Below are 19,351 nucleotides of genomic sequence, written 5' to 3'. Positions count from 1 at the left end.
AGCCAGGAAACTCTGCACATAGTGGGTGAGAGAGAGAGAGAGAGAGAGAGAGAGAGAGAAAGGTGGGTGGCACACTTTCACTTTTGGTGCATGTGTGGAGATGTCCTGATGGGGTGGCTAGGCTTTGCACAAGATGGGGGGGGAGGAGGGGGGCACAGGAAGGGGAGGGAACTAGCATAAGGGAGGGGGTTGGGGGCAAGAGAAGGAAGAGAAATGGGAGAGAAATGCTTTTTTGTTTGCTAGCACTGCGTGTTTCTGACTGCACTGCTCTCAAGTCTATAGCGCTCTGTAGTGAAACAATCCAATGGCTGTCATTAGGCAGGTTTCCTTAACCAAAGACACCAAGATGCTGTTCTGTCTCAATAATATATTAACTTCAATGCTTCAAAAGCAAAACTATCTTGTAAAGCTAAAAATGTCCACCACAATCCCATTTGATTTTTTAATTTGCAAAACCCTCCTGGTATTTCAGCAAAATAGCAATGTCCAATTTTAATTCTAGTTTGTAGTCAGAAAAAGAAAATCTGTCGCCCTTTACAGAATTAAAATATTTTCTCATTTACGGATATACTTTGATCTATTCAGATGCTAAAGTTGACCACAATTTCACAAGATGCCAAAAGGAATGAATGCTGTTGATGAGCTTTATCTTATTTCATGCAGTGTTCTTATGCAATCTGTAAAAAGCCATTTGAAGGGTAGGCAAAATGTGATGCAGTTGTAAAGTTTGAAATAAAAACTTTACCTATTGCATTTTAAACATAGTTTATTTTTTTAAAATGTTAGCCTGTCCAATATAGACCACTTGTTTCAAACACTTGATTTTGGAATTTTAGAAAAATAAAATGGCCACACAAAGTGCCTTTTTATACAGCAGCCAAGATATAACAGAGTATTAAAATAACCTCAAGGGTTGTGTTTATACATTCAGTACCTAATTGTACAGTGTTTTTTATATAGTCAAAAATTTATGGGGATGAGACAGATTTCCAAATAAAATTTCAGTCTCAATGATAATACCTCGAGTTATTCTTTTTAAACTACTGTTCAGATTTCAGACTCCTACTTTTAAACTAATTTGGACATCATGCAGAAAACATTAACAATTAGTACCACAGTTCCATCCCCACTTCCTCCCCACCCCCCACAATTTTAATGTGGCCTAAGACTGAAGAATTACTCAGAGTAAGAAACATCAAAAGTATTATTTGGGAGGACTGTGAAATGCTGTTAAGTCTGTAGACTATCTGGTACCAATTTCAAACATTAAAATAGAACCAGCTGTTCTCAGGGGAATTCCAGCCTACAGTCTATTAGCAAGCTTTGGTTCAATTTATGTTGAAATTTATAGTTTTACAGATTTACAGTTAACAGCTAACAACTAAAGGAAAAGCCGACAGCGCTCAGGAGAGGTTTTTCCCCACCTGTGCCAGGAAACAAGAATGTCATCATGTAACACTATGTTCTAGCAGGACACATAAAGGCATCATTCAGTGTAGTGCAGGATATTATGTCTATATCCAGGGCAAACAAGCTATATGGAAAAAATGGCTATTCAATGGAGTAGAAATAATACACCACTCATTCCACTGTAAAAACAGTGATTATTTTTTGCCTATTTAATATGTCTGGTACGGAGTAATAAAATGTCAAAGTATCTTTACAACTACTGGAAACATGCAGGCAATGACTATTTTTCTTTTAATTAATGCAAATGTACCAAATATTATCTGCTATTGAGGCACATTTGTATACTTACTAGTAATACAACTGCAACCAAATCAGCATCACTTTAGAATTTTGCATGAATGAAAGGAAAATAGTCTCACAATGCCTTGCACACATTGCAATAGGAACACCAAAAGGTAGAGGAGTGGGTATTTCGAGTCTAAAGTCTACTGCACCATGTCTTATTTGTATCTTAACTCTATTTACCTGCCTTAGTTCCTGTATAAACCAATTTAAAACAACTTTCTAAATTTGAAATAATTTGGGTTACTCAATTTACTTAAGCAAGTCATAACATCTCAAAATCAGTTAATTAAAAAAGGTCTACTCAACAGTTGGCCCTCTTTTACATAGAAATATAAAAAACAAAAGCAGTAGACTATTCGGCTCTTTGAGCCTACTCTGTCATTGCAATATGATCATGGTCTTTCATCCAACTCAGTACTAGGTTCCTGTTTTCTCCCATTCCCTTTGATCCCTTTATTTCTAATAACTATTTCTTACTCTTTTTTGAAAGCAATGTTTTGGCCTTAGCTGCTTTTTGTGGCAGAGAATTCCACAGTCCACCACTCTGTGGGTGAAGGGCTTTCTCTTCATTTTGGTTTTAAATGGCCTAACCCTCTATCCTTAGACTGTAAAGTCTGGTAAGAGGCTGCTCAGGCATTAGGAACATAGTTTCTGCGTTTACCCTGACTCCTTCTTTTAGAATTTGAGAGATTGCTATGCTATGAGATTCCTCCCGCTATCCCCCCCCCCCCCCGCCCCCAATTCTGCTAAACTCCTGTGAATATAGTCCTAACTAATCCAGTCTCTCTTCATATGTCAGTCCTGCTATTTGAGCAATCAGACTGGTAGCTTTTAACATTACACATGAAAGGACACTAGTGATTACAGCATTATACTTAGGGCAAAAATGCAGGGCCTGAGTTCTGCTTTCTTTTTGTCCTAATTCAGTTATTCTTCAAATAATTTGCACTGTACAGAAAGAAAAAAAAAATCAATCATTGTGGTTCTTATTATATTTAACTCATCTAATACTCCATGACATGACAGAAACCAATTATATGAGCAAAATAAATGCAATCAAAAGAGGAAAGGATCTGGATCTCAAATTCATTAAACAGAAGCCCCATTGTTAGGGTTATTGCTAAAAAATATTTCAATGTGAACATCGCTACACTACAAAGCATCAAAACATTTGCAGTTTCACAACAGTCATTACAAATTTGTGCAGCAAACAGTTACAGAACTTGGAAAACAATTGCACCCAAAAAATTATTAAATTTGTTTTCTATCATTACCTTTCTGACAGTAAGCTATAAAACTAGCTGCAAATTGTATTAAGATATACATCCTACTGGCACAAATTGTATACTTGACGTTAATGGGGAAATCCTGTAGATTGTGATACTCGGGCTAGTCTCGTTACATCAATTTCTCTGTGGACCTTACTATTTTCATGGGCTGGCATGAAAGATATTTATCTTTCAATAACAGCAGACTTATTTGGTGCCGAACAGGGCTGCCAACTACCTACTTCAACATTTAAGAAAAATTAAGCCAGAGAACTGTTTGAATACAAGAGTATCATGAAACAGCAATTTCCCCTATTCACTTTACGCCATCACATTAAACATATCATGCTGCTTGTTGCAGTGTAAGATAACAGGGCAGTCATCAGGAACTAAGCATACATTACTGAAGTTCAGACTCAGGGCCACAGGGAAAGCTACACATGGTTTTGCTTCAACACACAGATGAGGCATTTTACTTTTGATTTGTTCCTTTACATCTGACACTGAGTTATGAAATCAACTAAAGTAATATATTCCTCATAAAAACAACAATCAAGAGTTAAACGTTCAAAGCATTCACTTTGGAGCTAACTGTTTTTTCCATTCATTACCGAGTGACCCAGAGATGATATCATGTGTGAACAAGGATGTTTCTTCACATTATTTGTCTGAACCCATCTACTGTACAGTAGTTCACAAAAAAAAAGACATATACAATTCAGATATGAGACCGTAAGGCAGAGGAGCAAAAATTAAGCCATTCAGCCCAATGAGTCTGCTCCACCAATAAATCATGGCTGATAGGTTTCACAACTTCATTCTCCAGCTTTCTCCCATAGCCCTTGATCCCCTTGATACTCAAGAACTTATCTACCTCAATGACCTGGCCTCCACAGCCTTCTGTGACATCACTCTCTGGCTGAAGGCATTTTTCCTTATCTCTGTTCTAAAAGGTCTTCCTTTTACTCTGAGGCTATGCCTTCAGTTCCTAGTTTCTCCTACCCATGGAAACAACTTCCCAACATCTACTCTGTCGAGGTCATTCAGTATTCTGTATATTAGATGCAAAGTGTGGGAGAAAATCCACTGCCCTGTCCACCCACAGCATGGCCACAAAGAGCATAAGGAACCATGTCTGCCTAAGCCACAACAGCAACTACTCATAGTGCCTCAGCCTTGACCAAACAGGCTAACTAAGACACTAGAAAGTAAACAGGAAGTGACTGAGGCAACTTCCAGACAGGGGAATACACTTCCCTAGACAGCCTGACAATAGACTTAGAGTCATAGAGAAGTACAGCACGGAAAACAGACCCTTCGGTCCAACCTGTCCATGCCGACCAGATATCCCAACCCAATCTAGTTCCACCTGCCGGCTCCCAGCCCATATCCCTCCAAACCCTTCCTATTCATATACTCTTCTAGATGCCTTTTAAATGTTGCAATTGTACTCGTCTCCATCACTTCCTCTGGCAGCTCATTCCATACACGTACCACTGTGTGTGAAAAAGTTGCCCTTTCGGTCTCTTTTATATCTTTCCCCTCTCACCCTAGACCTATGTTTAGTTCTAGTTCTGGACTCCCCCACCCCAGGGAAAAGACCTTGTCTATTCACCCTACCCATGCCCCTTATGATTTTATAAACCTCTATGAAGTCACACCTCAGCCTCCAACGCTCCAGGGAAAACTGTCCCAGCCTATTCAACTTCTCTCTCTAGCTCAAATCCTCCAACCCTGGCAACATCCTTGTAACTCTTTTCTGAACCCTTTCAAGTTTCACATCTTTCTGATAGGAAAGAGACCAGAATTGCACGCAATATTCCAACAGTGGCCTAAACAATGTCCTGTACAGCTGCAACATGACCTCCCAACTCCTGTACTCAGTACTCGGACCAATAAAGGCAAGCATACTAAATGCCTTCTTCACTATCCTATCTACCTGCGAATCCACTTTCAAGAAGCTATGAACCTGCACTCCAAGGTCTTTGTTCAGCAACACTTCCTAGGACCTTACCATCAAGTGTATAAGTCCCGCTAAGATTTGCTTTGCCAAAATGCAACACCTTGCATTTATCTAAATTAAACTCCATCTGCCACTTCTCAGCCCATTGGCCCAACTGGTCAAGATCCCATTGTAATCAGAGGTAACCTTCTTCACTGTCCACTTCCTAGCCTTCAATAAGCACAATCGCTCCCCAAGCCATAAGGGCAGCCTTGCTCCATACTGAAACTCCATAAAGGGTGCTCAGATTGAAAGGCACCGAGGTTCCTCACTTGTGGACTAACCACAATGGAAACCCATTGATGCCAGGATGAGAGATATTAGCACCTACTCTCACAAAGGATTAGATTCTCCTGATCAAACACGGACTGAGTGCTGTTACCAGGCGGCTGATTGTCCTCCCATAGTGTTTTACTCTTGATTGTTCTGTAATTCACACCACATTACTGTACCCCTTTCAAACTGCCTGTGCCCACTGCTCGAGGAAGAGAACCCTTGGTCTACCTGTACAGTGTCAGCCTAGTCAATTTCTCTTCCAGCCATACAGCTTGTAATAAACAGCTTGTCAATTTCACACAATCCATGCTTGTGTGATCTATTCAAGAGGGTAATTTCCCTGACACTAAGTTAGAGAGTTCTTTTGATGCCACAGTTAGCAATCCTATCTCTAAGACAGAAACTCCAGTTTCAAGTCCTACTCCAGGACTTGGAGAAGTTTGAGTATCAATTTGTATATCCTTCCAACAGATGCCATTGGCTGGTGTTAAGAGGCAGAGAGACTCATTATCAGCCACATGATGAAAATAAATTGAAATATCTACCATCACTCTTTATAATGCCAGACCACTGCCAATAGCAAGGGTTCAAACCCTACTCTGGCTATGAACCCTATTTCGCCTTCCCCTAGTACAGGTTGCTGCCCTGTCGGACAAACCTGCCTTCTTTCTCAAAAAGACGACATTAAGTTATTATCTTTAACTCTTTGACATTTGGCTATTTATTGAAAATCCAAAGACTATGCACCGGGGTGAGGGATTAACATCAACAGAATTAGAAGCTGCAAAAATTCTGAAATATTCAGTCTGAAGATTCCGAGCATTAAACACATTTGGAAGCTGCTCAGAGCATTTTACACAATCAAGCACAAGTGCAGCATTACAACACTAATGCTGGTACACATACATTAGCTGTTGAAACAAAGAACTAGCTGATTATAAAAGTTTGCATCTTGTGCTCCCACACCAGCATGCTCTCCCCAAAATAAATAAATTTGCAATTTGAAGTCCTTCAAAAGGATGACGTCAACAATAAGATCTAGGAATACCTGATTTTTGATAGCTTTTCTGTTTTTGGGATCATTTACAATAGACAGCTGTAACTCCGCCATTTTCTTCATTTTTCCATCCATATCGATCTTCTGCATGAAGTTTTTCGTTTCATTTTTTAGTAGCTTGATTGTATCTTCTTTCCCATGTTGCTTTGCAAACACTGATGCACAGGCAGAATGTATTGCTGTAACCCAGTTTTCGAGATCAGTCTGGCTTGAAGCCTAGAAATCAGACAGAATAATTAGACCTTAATTCGTTAAACTTACTTTTAATTCATTCACAGGACAAAGGCGACACTGACTAGGCCATCATTTATTACCTATCCCTAATTGTCCACAGAACACTTAAGAGGCAACCACATTTTTTTTTAAGATTACTTATAGTGTGGAAACAGGCCCTTCGGCCCAACAAGTCCACACCGACCCTCCGAAGAGTAACCCACCCAGACCCATTCCCCTACATTTACCTCTTCACCTAAAACTATAGGTAATTTGGTCTGGCCAATTCACCTAACCTGCACATCTTTGGACTGTGGGATGAAACCCACACAGACAATGTGCAAACTCCACACAGAAAGTTGCCTCAGGCAGGAATTGAACCCTGGTCTCTGGCACGGAGAGGCAGCAGTGCTAACCATTGTGCCACCGTGCTTTAGATCTGGAATCTCATGTTAGCCAGACTGGATAAGGATGGCAGTTTCCTTCCCTAAAAAGGACATTAGTGAGTCACATGGGCTTTTAGAGCTATCAGCATTGGTCTCTTAATTCCAGATTTTTATAAATGGTGTGGTGAGATTTGAACTCACGTCCCCAGGACATTACTTGGGTCCTGAAGATTAACAGCCCTGCGATAATAGCAGAGGTCTTGTTATGTATGAACATTGACTGCTTCAATATCTGAATAGTGCTTAATATTGTGCAATCAACAAACTGATTCACTGCTACCTTTTGAAGAGAAGGTCAGTGATGAAGCTACTGATGGTTGAGACTTTAAAACTCCCTGTGAAACTCAGGCATCGATGTCTGAGATTATGAACCTCCAACAATTGCAAGTATTATTCTTTGAGTAGGTACAACTGCAACGAGTGGAGAGTTTTCCCTGATTACCAGTGACTCCAGTTTTGCTAAGGCTTCTTGATACCACACTCAGTTAAACTATACCTGGATATCAAGGGCAGTGAATCTTATTTCCGAGTGCAGCTCTTTTGTCCACATTTGAAAAAAAAAGGTTGTAATGAAGTCAGGAAATGCATGACAGACCTCAAACCAATCGTCAATAAGTAGGTTATTGCTGAGTAAGTGCTGCTCGACTGTACTTTCATCACTTTGATTAATGAGAACAGACATAATTGGTCAACTATAACTAAGAATTGAATTGATGATAGAAGCATAAAGCCAAATAGATGGCAAAATAGAAATATGAACAAAATACAACTTAAAATATTCAATACTAGATATTTATGCTCAAGTTTATTAGGAATGTTTTTCCACTTCGAGTCAGAGATTGGGAAAGACATCCTGCCACAGCAAGCTGGTGGCCAATCAGAAAGCCAGCAGTACCACTAGGATTGGTGGTTATTGTTGGGACTGTTATAGTCCCCAATGAAGGCTTCCAGCAAAGAAGCCTAGAAAAAGCAATGCTCAGGGTATCACCAGGTCCAGGATGTCAGGGTGGACAAGGTTGGAGAGGAAGGGAAAAATAAGGGTGTGGGTACATGAGAACAGAGAGAGCGCTTTCCTTGGAGGTTGGGGGAAAGAGGGGAAACACTTGTGATGGAAATAGAGAACTTGAGAAATAGGCATTGCCCAGCCACTAGTTCACCAGGTTTCACCTAATATGCTGGACAGTGTCATACTCGGCTATTGTTGCTAAAATTAATAGTGGTGAAGAAAGATGCTCTTAAGTAGCTAATAAACAATTCACCCACAGACCACAACATTGGTAGTGTCTTGGCACCAGGGCACTGTCAGTATAGCACCAAATTGTACAGCCTCCATTTCCCCAACATGGCATTCTTCCTCCAGTGGGCTGTAAAATTCTAGTTTATAAGTTGACGTTCACTGGCATTTGATGTGGCAGACCAAATATCAAATGAAGAAACATCTCAAGTTACGAACTTCACAAGGAAATAACATGACTTTTATGTTATGACTTTAAGAACTGGAATTCATGGAGAACATGCTGTCAAAGTGTTTCAGTTTAAGGCCAACTTACTCTTTGATATGGTTTACAGATTAATACTCTTGCATGAATCTTTCATATTTTTACTTTCATTACAACCATAATTATGTCATATTATTGCAAACACATTCAGTCTTCTATTTTACAACACATTTGCGACTGTACATATCTAAATTCTGAAAAGATTTCAAAATATTTGGAGGGATTAAGATACTATATCCAGAGAGAGGAATATTTAGCCTCCCTAGATTTTGTTTGCAGCTTCCCTAAATAATGTTATTAGGTTCCTTAATTTCTGATCAATCAACCCATGAAGTCATTCATTCATGAAGGGCATTATGATAAATTTTACATTAAGGATTCACAGGTTGTTTTTAAGTTTTTAAGTAAAACATTTTAAATCTAAACTGTAAATATTAGCAGTAGTTCTTCTCTCTTTTATAGGTACCTTTGCATTTTGGGTGAGCCACATTATTAAATAATTAAATAGTAAGGAAAAACCTGAAATAGGACAACATCCCCAAAAGCATTACTGAGACAGAACACATTTTCCTTCTTGGGATGTTCCGGTACAGGCTGCACTATGCTATCTTCGGCAAATAAAGCATATCTGGGGACGCTGTTCTGCTCCATGAGGTTTTTCCCACTGGTTTCATAAAATAGTAAGGTGCAACCTTTAAGAAAAGAAGAGAAAAAAAATGCAAGTTTGGTGAAATATCAATTCTATAAATCTGTTTCATAAACCAACAACAGAAAATTACATGGAGGTAAATAAACCTAATAGTTCCTTGCCTTCACTAATAGGTGATAATGTAATGCTTTTTTTAAAAACTTCACATTTCAATTAGTTCACTAATTCCTGTAGACTTCCCTCCAAAACTCAAATCTAAGCTTGCATTTATATGTCCATTGTTTTGGTGTCATTGCAAAATATGGGCATTTCTTTGTTCTTCTTGTAAAAACACTGACCAAAATAGACAAAGTATTTTGGGGTCAGCAAGTACATAGAACAAAAGTTATTTATTCCTTCACGTGGTGTAGCAGACATTATCCAAATGCATTGTCAATCTAATTGTGTCACTAGAGCCTAGTACTTTGACATTAAGTCATTAATGCGTCTAACTCTCAAGTTTGAATACTTTCGAAATTATAAAAGTGATGGAAACCAAATTAAACTTAAATTTATATTGACTAGTTATTGGCCAGAGGGGTCAAGTATTTGCAAATAAATAGGAGGCCTACAGGTCTAGATTGCTGTCAAGTGGAAATTTAATTTTGCATAATTCATCGGCAAGTTTAATGGAGAGCCAAAATAGTTCCTTAAAATCTAGTTGATTGCGTTTCCAAGTCACATAAATCTATCAAATACAGGCTTCTAGAATGCACTCAATACAGTTTCCACACAAAAGATAATCAGCAAAATATAGGTAAACCTAAAGCAAATGGACTGGAATGGTATAATGTATCAGCTCCTCATGGGCATCTAGGAATTAGCAATAAATGCTGATCCAGCAAGTAACACTAAGATCTCAAATGAATAAAAATAAAATCAGCATGTATGGAATCAGAAATGGCCTTTTTATTTAAGTTAGAATTTTGTTGGAAGATGGGAAATAGATTATGAAGAAGAGGTAGATACTCTGATTGCGACATTTATAGCATCATTCCATTCCTACAATGATGAAGCAGACCATTCGACCCATTGGGTTCACATTGACCCTCCAAAGAGCATTCCACCCAGACCCATCTCCCTACTTTAGCCCCATAACCCTGCATTTCCTGGGGCTAATTCACCCAGCCTACACTTCCCTCGACACTATGGACAATTTATCATGACCAGTACACCTAATCTGCACATCTTTGTACTATGGAAGGAAACTGGAGCACCTGGAGGAAACCATGCACACATGCAAAGAATGCGCAAACTCCACACAAACAGTCACCAGAGGCTGGTATCAAATCCTAGAACCGAGGCAACAGTGCTAACCACCGAGTCACCATGAAGATTCTTTTCATGAATGACTGTGATACCAGAATACGGAATTGCATATCCAACTCTGCAGATGGCACCAATTTAGGAGGGAGAATAAATGGCCCAGACATAAAGAAGAGTTCAAAAGCAATAAAGTCAGATTAATCCAGTGGACAAACCAAAGAGAATTCAAAATAGCTAAGAGTGAGAAAATTTATTTTGGGATGAGGAAGGATGAATCAAAGTACTCCCTAAATAGTGAGAAACGAGGAACTACATAATTCCATTCCTGAAAGTCTGGAAGAGTTGGAAACTCTCATTGCATTTGAAACATCTTGAATATGTACTTAAAGTAATAGGCCAAGAGCTGAAAAATGTATTTGCCTCGATAATTCTTTTGAGACTTGCAACGGCATACCCCAGATAGCCTCTTTTATCCTATAGAAATTTGGCAATCTAACCACACAGCTAATGATTAGTACAAAACGCCTAATGAAATATTTGCCTTTATCTGAAGGAAACTGAAGCACAAAGGACAGGAAATCATCCTGCAGCTATCTATAACCATTGCCAAACTCTATCTAGTGTACTGTGTTTAATTGTGGATATCAGAATTTGGGAGAAATATAATGGTGGATCTGTGGTGCAGGTTGACTAAAATGACACCAAATGTTAGGAGGCTACGCTTTGAAGATAAACTGCTTGAACTTAATCTCTTAGACTTCAGATCACATGAGCTAAGTGGTGATCTGTTTGAGGTGTTCAATACATTACCATAATTTGGTAACAAAGTTCCAGAAAAAGTACTTCCTCTGATGGGGAAGAATCAAGAACAGGAAAAATAGCCTTAAAAAGTGTGGATATGCAATTCAGAAATTAAATTTCAGGAAGCACTTTTAATCCTAGAGCACACTTGCCCAAATGGTAAAGATTCTTGAAGATGTAGTACTTAGTTAACAAAAAGAAATGATGCGATTTGGAACAAACGAGCTAATCAATCAAATGTGGACCTAATCAACTATGATACAATTAAATGGAGGAGCCGGTGTAATGGGCTGAAAGGCCTAATTCAGTTCCTATTTAGCAGCTTATATCACAGTACTGACCTCTTATTTTTCCACTGTATAAGATTGAAAGCTACACAAGGCTGAAAAACCATAATAGTGCTTCTGCCAATATTTTTAATTAAAAGACCAGGCCTGTGCATTAAATACTATGCTGATGAAAGAGATTTGGTAACAAGGCACTATTCAGCTCATAAACCAAAAATTCACAGATACAGCTAAACCAGGCGAGACCATAAATCAGCTTTACATGTTTATTCGAAGCAGGTTACAGAATTTTTTTTTAATGACACTGCTTCAAACATTTCACTTTCAGAGTGATTGACAGCATTTGAATATTTAAATCACACTTTGTAATAAACATAGGTGGGGTAGTTTATTGAGGAATTTTAACAGTTTTAGTTTGGAAGGGCAACGTGTGGTGGAGCAGGCTTGGAGGGCCATGTTTGTTCATGTACTGCATTGTTCTTTGTTCTTCCATATACATTAGGGTAGCCAGAGTAGTTTATGTCAGAAAGGCAATCAATTTCTTAGGTGAGATCAAATTATTTTTCCCACAGAATTATTGATCTGGTTAAGAATTGTCTGAACAGCAGAGGGCAGAATTGGAATAGGAATAATGGACAGGTACTCTCATTAGTAGGATGTTATTCTTGATGTCGCACAAGAATCTGCATTGCAACTTTGTGACTCAGTGTATTTATTAATCACAAAAGATGGAAAGCTATGTACCCAAGTTTGCTCATGTTAAAAATGACAGGCAGCTGTGGAAATAGAAGCATACATTTATAAATATAGTAACAGATAAACAAATAGGCAAAACTGGTGAATGAACTTAAAATGCAGGCAAAAGTTAAAAGGTGTTTCATTTTGAAAAGAGGACTTCCGAAATGCTGGAAAACTGGTATCCCTGGTGAAACATTTTGCACAAGGATGCAGTTATCAGTGAGAAATGGATGGAGGCACATGGATTATTAAAATGTAGAGACACAGAAAATGCTTTAAAGGGTTAATACAAATGTCGATCTCTGTCTCTCGAGAACTAATAAGCAAAGGGACAGAAGTTATGTTACAGCTTGCAGCCATCATTTGACTACACTGGGATTACTGACAGCAGGGTTAAGTACTGCATCTTAGAAACAAAACAGCGCTCTTGATTGGAGGGGAGTACCCAACAGCATCTGGATTCAAAATTTATCCATCACATGGTCATGCGATTAAGGCCAATTGTCAGACTTAATCCAAAAATATAGTGAGACGCTATATAATCAATTCTTTTTCCTCAGTAATTACCTTTAAGAGAAACCCAATACTGTTTCCATTTTCTGCGGGGTGCAAGTTCCAATTTTCTCTCCTTCTGATGTGTAATAAGAGGTTTAAAAGATAACCAGCCGGCCTTTCGCACAAACCCCTGTTCTTTTTCATACAATAAATCCAATTGTTCTAAAGAGCTGAAGGAATCAGTGCTGGTTTCCTCACTTCCTGTAGACTGGTCTGCATTTTCCAAAGACATATGACCCATTTCCAACTCTCGCATGAAGTTCTCATAAATGCTCTGTCTCAAGACGTCATTACCGACTGCATTGGTAGAGTTACTTCTCGGTGGCAATGTATAGCTGAAGCCAGGTGACCACAGTAAACTTGACACCTGGGAAGGAGAACTAGTGTCTGCAGTAACGCCATCAATTCCACTATCACAATATTCACTTATTTCCTTGGATTTAGAGTCCTGCAAAATTGACATGATTTTTAATATTATGGCAGAAACACAGATAAAACAAAATTTATAAATGCACTATTAACATGAGATTTTTTCATATACATTTAACCAACAATTATGATTTATGCATTGGCAAAGATAATATTTCACTAATAACAGCTATGCACCTGAACACATGCATGAACACATGAACACATGAACTCACTCTCTCATATCTGGAAAAAGTAAGGGAAAGTAGAATAGAAGCAAACTTAAGAAAACTGAACTGAAAGCACAAATGATAATCAGGTTTTAAAAGTCAAAGCAAATGCAAATATATAAATTGAGATATTTTCAAAAAATGGAAGGCTGCCATCATTCACTTAGTATATATATTATCCATGTCAAAGCAATATAACCTTTGAATCAAAATATGTACAAAAGTACCCCCCTCCCAGTGTTACTCCAGTAAATTTGCACTATATCCTCTCCAAAGCGTTTAAGTGAGCTGTCCAGAATCAGATACAATACTCCAGTGGGTCTTAACGATTTTAAAGGGTTTAGCAGATCTTCAATGCTTTTCTACTCCTGTGCTTCCAAACAAAAAACAATCCCGTATTCTTCGCAAAAATCAGAATTTTCCAGGTCCACATGGGGTTTTTAAGGTGGGTAGGTAGGGAATGCCAGGAGGCAAATTTATGTTTCCCAGTTGGTGGGAGGTTAAACATTTGCTATTAAGTTCTCAATGTTTCAGATTGGTTGAGTTTTCTGACATTAGTTGTGGTGAAGGTTTTGCATTCACCTACACCCACCAACCCCACCACCCTGAACTGAACACGAGCTCTCCCTCCCACTCCACCAAGGATATGCAAGTCCTGGGCCTCCTCTACCACCAAACGGTTACTACCCAACGCCTGGAGGAGGAACGCCTTATTCAGCCTTGGAACCCTGCAACCAAACGGGATAAACATGGATTTCAACAGCTTCCTCATTTCCCCTCCCCCAAAAATTATCCCAGTGCCTTCAACTTGGCACTGTCCTCCGGACCTGTCTATCACTCCCTCCTCTGACCTATCATCTTCTCCCTTACCTTCACTCACCTATCACATTCCCAGCTACCTTCACCATCTCCCTCCCATTTATCTCTCAGGCCCGACCCACATGCCTCATTCCTGATGAAGGGCTTATACCCGAAACGTCTATTCTCCTGCTCCTCAGATGCTGCCTGACCTGCTGGGTTTTTCCAGCAATACACTCTCAACTCCTCCTGACAGGTTTTTCAATCTCATTTTCCTGCTTTCTCCCCATAACCTTAGATCCTTTGGCAATTAAGAAATCCTCAATCTCTGTTTAAAATTTACTCAATGACCTGGCTTCCACAGCCTTCTGTGGCAATGAATTCCGCAGATTTACTACTCACTGGTTAAGAATTTCTCCTTATCTCTGTTCTATAGGTTCTCCCCTTTATTCTCAGGCTGTACCCTCAGGTCCTCATTTCTCCTGCCAATGGTAAGATCTCACCAACGTCCACTCTGTCCAGGACATTCAGTATTCTGTAAATTTCAAATCAGTTCCCCCCCCATCCTTCTAAACACCATTGAGTATAGTCCCAGAGTCCTCAAACGTTCCGCTTATGTTAAGCCTTTCATCCCTGGGTTTATTCTAATGAACCTCCTCTGGACCCACTCCAGGGCCAATACATCCTTCCTGAGGTATGGGGTCCAAAATTGCTCACAATATTCTAAATTTGGTCTGACCAGAGCCTGAAAAAACTTCAGAAGTATATCCCTGCATTTATATTCTAGCCCTCTCAAAATGAATGCTGAAAATGTGTTGCTGGAAAAGCACAGGTCAGGCTGCATCCAAGGAGTGGGAGAATCGACATTTCGGGCATGAGCCCTTCTTCAGGAATGAGGAAGGTGTGCCAAGCAGGCTAAGATAAAAGGAGGGACTTGGGGCAGGGGCGTTGGAAATGCGATAGGTAGAAGGAGGTTAAGGTGAGGGTGGAGAGGTCAGGAAGAAGATTGCAGGTTAGGAAGGTGGTGCTGAGTTCAAGGGTTGGGACTGAGACAAGGTGGAGAGAGGGGAAATGAGGAAACTGGAGGCAGGATGGTGGCTCAGGGGTTAGCACTGCTGCCTCACAGCACCAGGGACTCTGGTTAGGTTCCAGCCTCAGTAGACTGTCTGCGTGGAGTTTGCACATTCTCCCAGTGTCTGCGTGGGTTTGCTCCAGGCGCTCTGGTTTCCTCCCACAGTCCAAAGATGTGCAGGTAAATTGTCCATAGTGTTCAGGTATGTGTAGTTTGGGTGCATTAGTCAGGGGAAATGTATAGTAATAGGGTAGGGGAACGACTCTGGATGGGATACTCTTCAGAGGGTTGGTGTGGACTTGTTGTGTTTCCACACTGTAGGGATTCCATGATTCCAAAGGTAGTTGGCTTTTATCAATCCAAACCCAAAAGTTCTCCAGATCATGCCAATGGCAGATGCAGACTGCTCCATCATCTGAAGAGTTGTGTGGGGTACTGACTATTATGCAATCAATGATCAACTCCAATTCTAACCCTATGATAGAGGGAAAGTGACTGATGAAGCATCTGATACAGGTATGCCTTCAGTGATGCCTTGGGGCTGAGAAGATAGTTGTGCCACAATCACCTTTTTCTCTATGCTCAGTATGGCCAGACTAATTAAAAGGAGGCTGACTGAAATTTTCCAGTCAGTCTCCAGGTTCCCTCAGGAAGCAGCGTCAGTTAGATGCCTGCAGGTAAGCTTCAAGTAGTAGGTGAGGAGTCCAATGCTTCAGGCAGGTTAAAAGACCATTCCTGTTTTTTCAGGTGCTGTATCAACCATACAGTACTTTGTAGAGGGTCTTCCCACTATCCCAGGCTTCAAAAAGAATGCATCATTGAAGTTGTAAAAGTTGGAGGGAGGAAATCCTCATCTGCACTCTGCAACACATATCAATGACTCAGACTTGAAGGAAAAGCTTTGAGGGGATACAAAATTGGTTGTGGTTGAGAAAGGAGAAACGAAAACAGAGGCAGAAATTAATAAGCTCATCTGTTGCACAGAACAGAAGCATATTAAGTTCATTCCTCATAAGTGAGCGGCAAGGTAAGATTGGTCACAGCAAGTGGGGTAACACTGATAAATTAGAGGATCAAATGCAACTTGATTTTCTCAGCGGCAGTTACAGTGGGACGAGTGACAGCGAGGACCAGAGGCCTGATGGGAAGGTAGGAGTAAAGTTTACTGACTTACCTCGTGTATAGGAAGAGCGCACGCTGATCAGGAACAGACACAGGACTGCTGGGTAAGTGAGGCTTCATATTTGGGCGGTTGCTTTACCCGAAACACTACTCAGTTAGTGTCTCCCACCCATCCTCCTCCTTTAACCAAACAAAATGGTTCTGTATGCCAGACTGATAAGGTGACTAGCCTTTTTTTGTCACCTCTTTTAGTCTTCAATAGGCTCATTGGGAATTTAGAATAGTGGGAATGGAGGTTAGGGCAATTGAATGTTCCTCCTGCAGAATGTGGGAGGTAAGGGTCACTATTAGTGTCCCTGCTGACTGCATCTGTGGGAAGTGCACCCAACTCCAATTCCTCAAACTGCATTAGGGAACTGGAGCTGGATGAACACTGGATCATTCAGGAGGTGGAGGGGGTTATTGAGAGGAGTTACAGGAAGGTAGTCACACCTTAGGTACAAGAAGAATGTAGATGGGTTAGTGTTGGGGACGGAAAAAGAACCAGCAGGCAGTGCAGGGATCCCTTGTGGCCATTCCCCTCAATGGGCATGCTGTTTTGGATTCTGTTGTGGGGGATGATTTACCAGGGGTAAGCAATGGGGTACAGGTCTCTGGCAGAGTCTGTCCCTGTTGCTCAGAAAGGAAGGGGGGAGGTCATTGAGGACTCCATAGTTAGGGGGACAGACAGGAGGTTCTGTGGGAATGAGTCAGACTCACGGTTGGTGTGTTGCCTCCCAGGTGCCAAGGTTCATGATGTCTCTGATCCTGTTTTTGGGATCTTTGTGGAGAAGGGGGAGCAGCCCCAAGTCCTGGCCCACACAGACACCAACAATATAGGTAGGAAGAAGAGATGGGAATTTAAGGCAGAAATTCAGGAAGCTGGGGTGAAAGTTTAGAGCTAGGACAAATAGAGTTGTTTTCTCTGATGTGTTGCCTATGCCACGTGCTAGTGAGGTGAGGAATAGGCAGAGAGAGGAGTTGAACATGTGGCTACAGGGATGGTGCAGGAGGGAGGTTTTGGATTCCTGGATAACTGGGGCTCTTTCTGGGGTAGGTGGGACCTCTACAAACAGAATGGTCTACACCTGAACCAGAGGGGTACCAATATCCTTGGGGTGAGGGTGGGGGGGGATGGAAACCTAAATTGTAGTTACAGTACAGAGGAGGTTGAGAGGAGGGATGTCCGAAATAAGGTTTCAGTGTTGAAAGAGGGCAAAAGTAAAAGGTTGGTTTGAAATGCCAGGAACATCTGGAATAAGGTGGGAGAACTTGCAGCATGGGTCGAAGGGCCTGTTTCCACACTGTAATGTAATCTAAAATCTAAAATCCTTGGGATTTTGATGTTGCAGCCATTTCAGAGACATCAGTAGAGCACAGACAGGAATGGTTGTTGCAGGTTCCGGGATTTAGATGTTTCATTAAGAACAGTGAAAACAATAGAAGAGGTGGTGGCGGTTTTGGGTTGGGGCGGGGCGTGGCAGTGGCAGTGGCAGTGTCAGAGTCAGTCAAGGACAGTATTACAGCTGCAGAAAGAACATTTGAGGACTTGTCAACTGAGGTAGTAGGGGAAACAGGAAAAGAGAGGTCACCCTGTTGGTAGTTTTTAATTGCCTCCAAATACTTCCAGAGATATAGAGGAAAGGATATCAAAGATAACTCTTGATATGAATGAGAGTGACAGTGGTCTAACCAATATCTTGTACATCTGCAACATGACCTCCCAACTCCTGTACTCAATATTCTGACCAATAAAGGAAAGCATACCAAGTGCCTTCTTCACTATCCTATCTACCTGTGATTCTACTCTCAAGGAGCTATGAACCAGCAGTCCAAGGTCACTTTGTTCAGCAACACTCCCTAGGACCTTACTATTAAGTCCTGCTAAGATGTGCTTTCCCAAAATGCAGCATTTCACACTTATCTAAATTAAACTCCATCTGCCACTCCTCAGCCCACTGGCTGATCTGATCAAGATCCCATTGTAATCGGAGGTAATTTTCTTCACAGTCCACTACACCTCCAATTTTGGTGTCATCTGCAAACTTACCAACTATACCTCCTATGTTGACATCCAAATTCTTTATATAAATGACAAAAAGTAGTGGACCCAGCACCAATTCTTGTGGCACTCCACTGGTTACAGGCTTCCAGTCTGAAAAACAACCCTCCACCACCACCCTCTGTCTTCTACCTTTGAGCCAGTTCTGTATCCAAATGGCTAGTTCTCCCTGTATTCCATGAGATCTAACCTTGCTAACTACTGAAGTTTTATTTAGCTTGCAAGGAATTTCACCAGAACAGAAGCATCATTTTAAAGTTATCTTCCATCTCTAATATAGAACAGTATGTCATAGTACTTCACCCAAGGTATTGCAAAAATTTGAAGCTAAATGAGGCAATAATAAAAAGGAATAACTTGGGGGAAGTGCTAAATGAATTTTTTTTTGTCTTTTTCCAGTGTGAATACTGACAATGTTGTCGAGGAGAATACTGTGAAACAGGCTACTAGACTAGATGAGATTGAGGTTCACAAGGAGGTGGTGTTAGAAATTCTGGAAAGTGTGAAAATAGATAAATCCCCTGGGCCGAAACCAGGGAGGAGGTTGCCAAGCCTTTGGCTTTGATCTTTATGTCGTCACTGTCTACAGGAATAGTGCCAGAAGACTAACTTTGTTCCCAGGTTCAAGATAACCCTGGTAATTATAGACCAGTGAGCCTTACTTGGGTTGCAGGTAAAGTGCTGGAAAAGGTTATGAGAGATAGGATTTATAATCCTCTCAATAGGAATAAGCTGATTAGGGATGGTCAGCCTAGTTTTTTGAAGGGTA

General features: G+C 40.5%; 1 protein-coding gene across 1 annotated transcript in view; it reads right to left on the bottom strand.

Annotated features, from left to right (window-relative positions):
* tiam2b (TIAM Rac1 associated GEF 2b) overlaps positions 1 to 19,351 on the bottom strand; it is a 380,474-nt gene that overhangs the window by 195,628 nt on the left and 165,495 nt on the right. The window contains 3 exon segments of the mRNA XM_072581048.1: positions 6,350 to 6,574; positions 9,036 to 9,208; positions 12,864 to 13,299. Of these exon segments, the coding sequence (XP_072437149.1) occupies positions 6,350 to 6,574; positions 9,036 to 9,208; positions 12,864 to 13,299 (834 nt within the window).

Source organism: Chiloscyllium punctatum, chromosome 11 (assembly GCF_047496795.1).
Source record: "Chiloscyllium punctatum isolate Juve2018m chromosome 11, sChiPun1.3, whole genome shotgun sequence".
Taxonomy (NCBI): Eukaryota; Metazoa; Chordata; class Chondrichthyes; order Orectolobiformes; family Hemiscylliidae; genus Chiloscyllium; species Chiloscyllium punctatum.
This window is presented reverse-complemented; position numbering and strand designations above follow the sequence as displayed.